We start from the raw sequence: 11229 nt of genomic DNA on the forward strand, positions 1-11229 counted from the left end.
GGAGGGATATGAACCAAGCGCTGGCAAATGGGACTGGTGTAGCTAGGACGTGTGGGCAAATTGGGCCAAAGGGCCTGTTTCCGCACTGTATCACCCTATGACAAATAAAAATGAATAAATAGAAAGAAAAAATTGTTAAAATACCCCAAATTATTTTTCAAAAATTTCAACGGACATGTTAGAGTTAACAGTATTGCTACAGGATTCAGTGTAGAATATATAGAAGACTGGCTAAGGGGGTCGGATTTGCTGAAGGACATAGATGGCGATCTGCCATAGTTCAGTGATTTCCTGGTCATAACAAGCTATTTTTGTTTAGATTCCATACATTTAACTGAATGTATTGGTTTGGAAACAGCTCCATCCAAGACCGCCAGAAATTACAGCAAATTGTGGATGCAGCCCAGACCATCACACGAACCAACCTCCCTTCCATTGACTCCATTTATACCTCGCACTGCTTCAGCAAGGCCAGCATCATATTGAAGGACGAGTCATACCCTGGCCACTTCTCCTCTTTCCCATCGGGCAAAAGGTATAGAAGTGTGAAAACTCACACCTCCCAATTCAGGGGCAGTTTCTTCCCAGCTGTTATTAGGCAACTGAACCATCCTACTGCAACCAGAGAGCAGTCCTGAACTACTATCTACCTCATCTGGCTCCTTTGACTCCTCCCACTTCCTCCAAACCAGAGGCGTAGCTATGGGCACTCGCATGGGCCCTAGCTACGCCTGCCTCTTTGTCGGGTACGTCGAACAATCCCTGTTCCAGACGTACACTGGCCCCATCCCCGAACTCTACCTCCGCTACATCGACGACTGCATTGGTGCTACCTCTTGCACCCATGCAGAACTCACTGACTTCATACACTTCACCTCCAATTTCCATCCTGCCCTTAAATATACCTGGACTATCTCTGACATCTCCCTCGCGTTTCTGGACCTCACCATCTCCATCACAGGAGAAAAACTAGTGACGGACATTTTCTACAAGCCCACCGACTCGCACAGCTATCTGGACTACACTTCTTCCCACCCGGTCCCCTGCAAAAAGTCTATCCCCTACTCCCAATTCCTCATCTGCGCCCGGGATGAGGTGTTTCAGACTAGGGCTTCCGAGATGTCCTCGTTTTTCAGAAAACGGGGCTTCCCCTCCTCCATTATAGATGAGGCTCTCACTAGGGTCTCTTCTACATCCCGCAGCTCCGCTCTTGCTCCCCCTCCCCCCACTCGCAACAAGGACAGGATCTCCCTCGTTCTCACCTTCCACCCCACCAGCCAGCGGATCCAACATATCATCCACCAACATTTCCGTCACCTACAACAGGACCCCACCACTGGCCATATCTTCCCATCCCCTCCCCTCTCTGCGTTCCGCAGAGACCGTTCCCTCCGCAACTCCCTGGTCCACTCGTGCTTTCCTACCCAAACCACCCTAACCCCGGGCACTTTCCCCTGCAACCGCACAAGATGCAACACCTGTCCCTTCACCTCCCCCCTCAACTCCATCAAAGGACCCAAGCAGTCTTTCCAGGTGAGACAGAGGTTCACCTGCACCTCCTCCAACCTCATCTATTGCATCCGCTGCTCTAGATGTCAACTTATTTATATCGGCGAAACCAAGCGCAGGCTCGGCGATCGCTTCGCTGAACACCTGCGCTCGGTCCGCATTAACGCAACTGATCTCCCGGTGGCCCAGCACTTTAACTCCCCCTCCCATTCCCAGTCTGACTCTGTCATGGGCCTCCTCCAGTGCCATAGTGAGGCCCGCGGGAAATTGGAGGAGCAGCACCTCATATTTTGCCTGGGCAGTTTGCGGCCCGGTGGTATGAACGTCGACTTCTCCAACTTCAGATAGCTCCTCTGTCCCTCCCTTCCCCTCCTCCTTCCCAGATCTCCCTCTATCTTCCTGTCTCCACCTATATCCTTCCTTTGTCCCACCCCCGACATCAGTCTGAAGAAGGGTCTCGACCCGAAACGTCACCCATTCCTTCTCTCCCGAGATGCTGCCTGACCTGCTGAGTTACTCCAGCATTTTGTGAATAAATCAATTTGTACCAGCATCTGCAGTTATTTTCTTATATCATCTGGCTATCTTTGATTGGACTTTACTGGGTTTACCTTGCACTAAACATTATTCCCTTATCATGTATCCGTACACTGTGAATGGCTCGATTGTAATCATGTATTGTAATCATGTATTGTCTTTCCGCTGGCACGCAACAAAAGCTTTTCACTGTACCTCAGTAAACTAACTAAATGTATATTCTGGAGTTGTATTATGGGAGTTAAAGTCAAAATTGGATTGTTTATGAGGAACTGCCAATGCTGGTTTACAAAAGAAAAGACACAAATAGCTGGAGTAACTCAGCAGGCCAGGGAGCATCTCCAGGCTAGACCTATCTCCTGACCCAAAAGATCACTTACCCATGTTCTACGGAGACGCTGCCTGACCAACTGAGTTACTCCAGCACTTTGTCTTTCTCTGGATTGCTTAGGTCAGGCCACTGTGGGTAGGGTATTGTGACCACTGTGCTGCAGCCCGATCCAGTGTTCTTGTCCTTCTCAGTGAGAGTTGCTGGGAGGGAGGTATTGTGGAAGCAATTTTGACATGCAGAATATGCCAGAGGAATGTGTTCTGTAGCCACAATGCACCACCCCAGAGGGAGGATGGGTAATGAGTTTAGGACCATCCATTATACAAGCTCATTGCAGTTATTTGACAAATTGTGAGCCTTCATCAGTGAAGATTTTTAGGGAATGAAAATCTGAGATTGTAATAATGCTGATGCATGTGCAGAACCAGATTCAGCATTTTTCATAACAATTACTGAGCCTTGCTGAATAGAGAAAGGAGTTGGCAGGTCTCCAATGTTATTAAATTATCACATGTACACAGCACTCAAAAACTAATAGGATGGTAACCATCCTAATTTAGCTCATGTCAGTGATTTACTTTACCTTCTGAAGGCATACTGCTTAGAACGTCACATCATATACAAAACTTGGAATAATGATTTGGCCCATCAATTCTACACCTGTCCATGTCCAGTTTACTCTAAGGAATTCAACATATCAATCGCATAAAAGCAAGTTCTTCAAAGCTTCACCTTCAATCCCAGAGTTAGTTGATTTGGCACAAGCATGAGCAGCCATTTTTGTGCTATGTCATTCAATTATTTTTTTAACTTCATCATAACATTTTACAATGGTTACATTTCACAGTTCCTATATTGTAGTTTTAGACCCTCTTCAAAGCCTCTAACATATTAAAAATATGTTGATCATAAATGAACAGGTGTGTTCTAAGTCTTGTTTGATGCAAATTTAGGATTGCTTCTTTACCAAAAAGACATTCTATGACTGTAATGACATGCTGCGATTGCTCTAATTATGTGTTAAGTGAATATGCCTGACTTCCAGTGGTGCCGTTGGATCATCCTATCTCTACTTTTCCACGTCATGTACTTTTGGCTTTAATATTAATGACACTGCAACTTGGTCCTTGCTGAAGGAAGTTCTATACATTTTTTTGTGATTCTTCTAGTTTTGAATGTTGTTTCACTTAAGTCTTTTGCATATTGTCCAGACTTCCATTCTGGACCCAATTTCAACAGGCACCTTTAAAAAAAATACCAGTGTGACTAAATTGAATCATCAAACGATATCCTTCGAGATCATCAGATTTCTACATTTGCTCAACTTTGTTCATGTTCTGCACATCAGAAAGTGCTGACAGTGAGTCTCTTGTGTTCTCAGGTGTCCGAAGTGTTTCGAGCTGCTTTGTGGTTCCAATGGCAACAGGAATGAGCCTGACTCTTTGCTTTCTTGCACTACGCCACCGGAGACCTAAAGCAAAGTTTATCATCTGGCCAAGGATTGATCAAAAATCGTGCTTCAAATCCATGGTCACAGCAGGTACAAAGAGCTCATTATCATATCAAACAATTCCTGAGCGTCCATTTCTCCTCATTGTAGATTTGCTCTCCTGGCTGTTCTTGTTTCTACTTCTGTCATTTATGTTCTGTTCCTTTTTATTTTTAACAATTTCATTGAGAGCAATGGCATTTTCCCCCTTCATATCATATCATATCATATATATACAGCCGGAAACAGGCCTTTTCGGCCCTCCAAGTCCGTGCCGCCCAGCGATCCCTGTACATTAACACTATCCTACACCCACTAGGGACAATTTTTACATTTACCCAGCCAATTAACCTACATACCTGTACGTCTTTGGAGTGTGGGAGGAAACCGAAGATCTCGGAGAAAACCCACGCAGGTCACGGGGAGAACGTACAAACTCCTTACAGTGCAGCACCCGTAGTCAGGATCGAACCTGAGTCTCCGGCGCTGCATTCGCTGTAAAGCAGCAACTCTACCGCTGCGCTACCGTGCCGCCCTTGATTCCTTTTTTTCTCTCTCTTCCAAGAATTTATCACAATGCTTCTGAGCTTTGTGTAAATACTTTAGATTGGTCCTGTGTAGAGGAACTAAAAACAAAAAATCATTGCGAATACTCAATAGGTCAGGCATCTGTGGAAAGAAACAGCCAGGACAAAGAGTCTTCAGAACAATATTTGTATGAAGGTGAAATAAAGTAGCCACTATTATAGACATTCTCTTTATTCAACTTCTTGTCCTCCTTCACCTTCTCTGCTATTTAGAATAGTACATCGCAGGAACAGGCCCTTTGGCCCACAATATCTGTGATGAACATGATGCAAGTTAAGGTAATCTCATCTCCCTGCATGTGATCCATATCTCTCAATTCTCTGCATATCCATGTGCCTTTCTAAAAGTGTCATAAACTCCACTATTGTATCTATCTCCTGCCACCACCTCTGGCAGCGCATTCTAGATGCCCACCACCCTCTGGAAAGTTCATAAGTGATGAGCCGAATTAGGCTATTCGGCCCATCGTCTACTCCATTCAATCATGGCTGATCTACCTTTCCCTCAACCCCATTCTCCCTCCTTCTCCCCATAACTCCTGACGCCCATACTAATCAAGAATCTATCTATCTCTGCCTAAAAAATATCCATTGGCTTTGCCACTACAACCTTCTGTGGCAAAGAATTCCACAGATTCACCATCCTCAGACTAAATAAATTCCTCCTCATCTCCATCCTAAAGGCAGCCCCCTTAATTCTGAGGCTATGACCTCTGGTCCTAGACTCTCCCACTAGTGGAAACATCCCCTCCACATCCACTCTATCTAGGCAAGACACACATCTTTGTTAAACTTTGCACCCTCACCTTAAAGCGATGCCCTCTAGTCTTTGACATTTCCATGCTGCGAACGAGCATCCACTCTTTCAATGCCCCTTTTATATAAATTCAGCTCTCCCCTCAACCTCCTGCACTTAAGAGAAAACAATCCATGTTTGCCTAATCTCTCCAAATACTAAATATCCCCTAATGAGGGCAGCATTCTGGTAAACTGTTTCTGCACCCTCTCCAAAGCTGTACTAACTTTTCACTTTCTAAATTCTGATGAAAGATCTTTGACTTGACAAAATTACAGTTTCACTTTCTGCTGCCAATGGATCTGCTGTGTATTTGCAGAATTCTCTGGTTTTATTTCAGATTTCCAGCATCTGCATTTTATTTTTGATTTCCATTTACCCTGTAGAGAGGCAGTTGTCATTCTTCCTTCACCAGGACACACAGAATCACAAGGCATTGCTGCTGGAAATTAGAAAAGAGATAGAGCCTGAATCGGTGTCTTGGTCCATTTTGGCGTTGTATTCATACTTGTACATTAAATTACTTGCGAGCGCATCAATGTTCTGCATGCAAGCCAACAACGTCACATCCATCTATATCAACCCTTTTGCAGTCTCTAACTGATACTGTGCTTGTCTGATAGTCCGTAATGGGTGTATTGTAATTTCATTCAGTAAGCATTTGGAAAACCAAAGCCATTTTCTTTGATCTCGGCAAACTACCAATTCCATGCCTCTTCTTGTCAACTCTCTGATGCTGAATCGGATCATTCAGGGCCTTGGTATTATATTTGATTCCAAATTGAACTCCCAACCACAAATCCATTCCATCCCTAAAATATCAGTGGTCTCAATCTTTGCATCAAGGGATGCATTTGGGGCGGCAAGGTGGTGCAGCGGTAGAGTTGCTGCCTTACAGGGCCAGAGACCCGAGTTCGATGTTGACAATGGATGCAGTTTGTACAGAGATTGTACATTCTGTGACTTGTGTGTGTTTCCCAGGTGCTCTGGTTTCCTTCTACACTCCAAAGACTTACAGGTTTGCAGTTTAATTGGCTTTGGGGAAAAAAAATTGTAAATTGTTCCTAGTGTGTAGGATAGTACTAGTTTACGGGGATCGCAGGTCGGCATGGAATCGGTGGGCCGAAGGTCCTTTTTCCGCGCTCTAACTCCAAACTCAACTGAGCTCCCACGGAAACTTTCCGATTTTATTGCTTCTCAATTTTACTCATTCAACGTGCTCAGACCATCTTTCCATCTTTTTCACATAAACATAATCTTCAAAAAATACACTATTATCCTAACACAACTCTTCTCTTTAGTCCTTCACCCACTTCTTGATGGCATACATTAGCCAACAGTGAAAAACAATATTTTGCGTGTAAAATGTTTTGTTCCTGACACAAAGGTTTAAAATTGTGCCTTCCCCACATTTGTTGATGCAGTCCTCTGTAATGCGTAACACATTTTGCCCAAAAGTCAAACACCTGTACTTCCCAGCATGAATCATTATGCAGTGATTTGTTTCACAGGGGGCAAAGGGCAGCTTTTCTGGACCTGGTTGGAAGTGTCCATATCAACAGTGATCAGAAATCAAACCCAAGACTTTGGACCACACAACTTGGCACATTTACGCAGAATGGTATCCTGCTGTTTACTTTAACAAACACATTTTCATAAACTCTGCTGCCAAAATGTTCAGTTTATTAATTTTTAGTTTTAGTTTAGAGATGCAGCGCGGAAACAGGACTCCGCACTGACCAGCGATCCCCATACTTACCTGGCAGGGGAGAATCGGTGGTCACGATGGCCGATCTCCTAGGACGAGGCTAGCCCATTGCACTTCGGGTGTGCTGATGCCTGCGATGTCCCCAGATGCGGGATACTCGACTGCAAAGTTTGTGGCAGTGGGTGACTGCATTCGCGTTCAAAGATAATTTTTTAAAGGTGGCACGGTGGCGCAGCGGTAGATTTAGATTTAGAGATACAGCGCAGAAACAGGCCCTTCGGCCCACCGGGTCCGCGCCGCTCAGCGATCCCCGCACATTAACACTATCCTACACCGACTAGGGACAATTTTTTTTTTTTTTACATTTACCCAGCCATTTAACCTACATACCTGTACGTCTTTGGAGTGTGGGAGGAAACCGAAGATCTCGGAGAAAACCCACGCAGGTCACGGGGAGAACGTACAAACTCTGTACAGACGGTGCCCGTAGTCAGTATATGGACACTTCCAACCAGGCCCAGAAAAGCTGTCCTTTACCTGAGTCTCCTGAACTGCATTCGCTGTAAGGCAGCAACTCTACCGCTGCGCCACAGTGCCGCCCTAATCTCCTCTGCATGACGGTGATCCAAATCTCTCCATTCCCTGACCTTCTCCCTCTTCCTCCAATTGAACGGCACGGTGGCACAGCGGTAGAGTTGCTGCCTTTCAGCGAATGAAGCGCCGGAGACCCGGGTTCGATAACGACTACGGGTGTTGTCTGTACGGAGTTTGTACGTTCTCCCCGTGACCTGCGTGGGTTTACTCCGCGATTCTCGTTTTCCTCCCACACTCCAAAAGACGTGACGTACAGGCATGTAGGTAAATTGGCTTGGTAAATGTAAAAATTGTCTCTAGTCTGTATAGGATAGTGTTAATGTGTGGGGATCGCAGGTCGGCGTGGACCCGGTGGGCCAAAGGGCCTCTTTCCACGCTGTATCTCAAAAACTAAAAAAACTAAAACTAAAAAGAACACTATTCTACACACACGAGGGACAATCTACACTTGTACCAAGTCAATTAACTTACAAACCTGTATGTCTTTGGAGTGTAGGAATAAACCGAAGATCTCGGAGAGAACCCACGCAGGTCACAGGGAGAACGTACAAACATCGTACAGCACCCGTAGTCAGGATTGAACCCCAGTCTCCGGCGCTGCAAGCACTGTAAGGCAGCAACTCTACCGCTGTGCCACCGTGCTGTTCAATTGGAGGAAGAGGGAGAAGGTCAGGGAATGGAGAGATTTGGATCACCGTCATGCAGAGGAGATTAGTTTAACTTGGCATCGTTAGGCACGGACATTGAGGGCCGTTGAGTCTGTTCCTGTGCTGTATCTATGTTTCTCTCTGTTGCCCCGAATCACAATGCTCTTGACCAGAATGGGAGACTACTGGAAATTGGTCATGGTGCACCATATTATGCAATCCATGCACTTCACAAAGTTCAGCACTGGGAGAGTACTCCAGAAATGTATTTAATATGCTAAGCTCTGACATTCCTAATCAAATGATCCAATTCGTGCATGGATTGGAAACATCCTTGAGTGTAACCATGGAAGTCAAAAGATCCAAGAACAGTTATGCACCCCCTTTGTGAACTTGGGAACATGTGAAATAGAAGCAGATGTTTGGCTCATCACATCAGTTTGTCCATGAATGGCTGAAATTCTGTCTCAATGCCACTTTCCTGCTCTAAACCCATGTCCTCATTTCCTTAATAATGAAAAATTATCAATCTGTGTCCCGAATATACGCAGCAGTAGTGCTTCCACAGTGTTTATGTGTAGGTTCAATGGCCTCTGTGTGTGTGTGTGTGTGTGTGGGGGGGGGGGGGGATATCATATATTTTAATCTGTCTGGTTGACCTCTTGCTTTCAGTGCCTAGTTTTCTCAACACATCAGCCAGGAGAAATATTAACTTTGCACTAATCTGTCAGATCTGAAAAATACTTTGTGTATTTTTTGTGTGCTCACCTCTAACACAAGACAATAAGCTAGTCTGCTTAATATCTCTTTATATGATTAACCTGCCTTCCAAGGGATCAATTTGGTGAACATTTGCTGTGTTATCTCTATCATTTGGTTCAGGACTTCACACCCACACGTACGCCACATATTATAGATGCAGGACCCTGTGTAATTGGAGCAATATATCTCTGTCCTTGTAATCAAATCCTGATTGCATAAAGGCCAATGTACAATTTATTTTAATTGCTTGTTGTATCTACATATTAACTTTCATTGACATTCAAGTGCCTCTGAACACAACCATGTTTTGATCTCTGACCATTTCAAAGAATACTCCATGATTTTTGTTTTAATCAATGTGAGTGACCTTGCATTTTTCATATTTTTCACCTGACATGTCCTTGCTCAGAAACTTTTATTCTATTCTATCTTCTTCTTGCGTATGGCATGCACAGCCTAAAGTTGTAGGTCAAGGGTAGACATCCAGGCCAGGGCAGCAGCAGTTGCTGGGTGAATGGCCTTGATGCCACCAGGAAAAAGCCTCAGTGAGCAGTCATTCACGATGTGTGAGATGGTCTGGTCTGGATATCCACAGTCACAAGTAGGGCTGTCTGTCATCCGCCACTTGTGCAGCTGATGGGCTGTTCTTGCATGGAGGGTGCAGATCCTGTTCAGGGTTAGCCATTGCTTGCGATGGAGGTCAAATCCCGGTGGTTTCACTGTGGGGTCTGTGATGACCTCTCCGTTGTTGGTGTTGGCATCTTTCCAGGCTCTGCGCCACTCAGTCTTGGGGGTCAAAGTCTTCCAGGGATTTGGCTGAAGACCAGAAGGGTTTGTGGGACTTCAGGCGCATGTTGGGCAGATTGTTCATCAGCATGGATGGGAAGGTCAGGGTTAGCCTCGATGGTGCGCCAATCTTTCAACATCCTCTCCCTTCTGCGTATCCTGGAAGGGGCGATGTGAGAGAGGACAGGGAACCACTGCAAAGGTGTTGACTTAAGCGTCCCTGTGATGACCCGCATTGCAGAGTTAAGGACAGTGTCAACTCGTTTGGTGTGGCAGCTATTAGCCCAAGCTGTTGAGCAAAACTCGGCTGTTGAGTAGACTAGGGCTAGGCTTGTGGTACAGAGGGTGTGTGCATTGGATCCCCAGCTCTTGCCTGCAAGTTTCCTGATGATGTTGACCCTTGCTTTCAGTTTATCAGCCACCCTCTTCAGGTGTTCACGATAGAGGAGGGTACGGTCCAAGGTGACTCCGAGGTACTTGGGGAATTCCTCATTCTTCACCAGCTTACCACAAAAGGACACTCGGAGCTTTGCATTGGCAGGCCGATTGCTGAAGTGAAAGGCAGTGACAGATGGCTTAGATGGGTTGGGGCGAAGTCACCAGAAGGTGAAGTACTCCTCCATCCCCTTCAAGTCTTGGGTTAGAACTCTGCTGATGTCCTCAAGGGCAGCTCCCTGGTAGGCAAGGGCAAGGTCATCTCCATATGCAAACTTCCTGGACGAGGTAGTTGGCATGTCACTCACATAGATGTTGAAGAGTAGGGGAGCTAGGACAGAGCCCTGGGGGAGGCCATCATTCAGGGTCCTGACAGAGCTGGTCTGGTCTCCAAGCAAGACCCTAAATCTACGGTTGCTGAGGATGGATGAGAGGGCACGCATGGTGATTTGGCACTTCAAGATTCTGGAGTTTTCAGCAACAGACCATGTCTCCACACGGTGTCATAAGCTGATGACAGATCGATGATAGCAACACCAGTTTTCAAGGCACGTTGGAAGCCAGCCTCTATATTGGTAGTGAGGGCAAGGACTTGATCTGCACAGCTTCTACCAGGTCTAAAGCCAGCTTGCTCTCTGCACAGAATAGGTTCTACCAATGGAGAAATCCTAGCAAGCAGGAGGCGCTCAAACAGCTCGTAGGATGTACACAAGAGGGAGATGGGTCGGTAACTAGCTAGATCATCAGCAGATTTCCCAGGCTTAAGGATGGCGATGACCTTAGACTCTCTCCAGGCCTGACGGATAAATCTTCTACAAAAAAGCAGCCAGTCAGTTGCGTCCTTGGGGGCCAAGATTCTTCAGAAATTCCGGGTAAATCTCATCAACTCCTGCTGCTTTCCCAACTTTAGTAGGGGACAGGCCTTTGTCTACATCAACTGAAGTGTATGGCAACTTGGGGATGGTGAAGAAGAGATGGATTTTGTCAAGCTCCGTCTCGCATCTTGTTGGGTTTCTTTGGAAGTGACGACCTTCGAGTTTGCTGGCAG

General features: G+C 45.7%; 1 protein-coding gene and 1 non-coding gene across 2 annotated transcripts in view; both read left to right on the forward strand.

The window, feature by feature from the left end:
* sepsecs (Sep (O-phosphoserine) tRNA:Sec (selenocysteine) tRNA synthase) overlaps positions 1-11229 on the forward strand; it is a 65686-nt gene that overhangs the window by 14118 nt on the left and 40339 nt on the right. Inside the window, exon 5 of the mRNA XM_078400523.1 lies at positions 3759-3917. Within this exon, the coding sequence (XP_078256649.1) occupies positions 3759-3917 (159 nt within the window). The remainder of the gene's footprint in view (positions 1-3758; positions 3918-11229) is intronic.
* LOC144601357 (U1 spliceosomal RNA) lies at positions 7001-7156 on the forward strand. Its single transcript, XR_013548304.1, has one exon. It is a non-coding gene; the product is annotated as a U1 spliceosomal RNA (small nuclear RNA).

Source organism: Rhinoraja longicauda, chromosome 1 (genome assembly GCF_053455715.1).
Source record: "Rhinoraja longicauda isolate Sanriku21f chromosome 1, sRhiLon1.1, whole genome shotgun sequence".
Taxonomy (NCBI): Eukaryota; Metazoa; Chordata; class Chondrichthyes; order Rajiformes; family Arhynchobatidae; genus Rhinoraja; species Rhinoraja longicauda.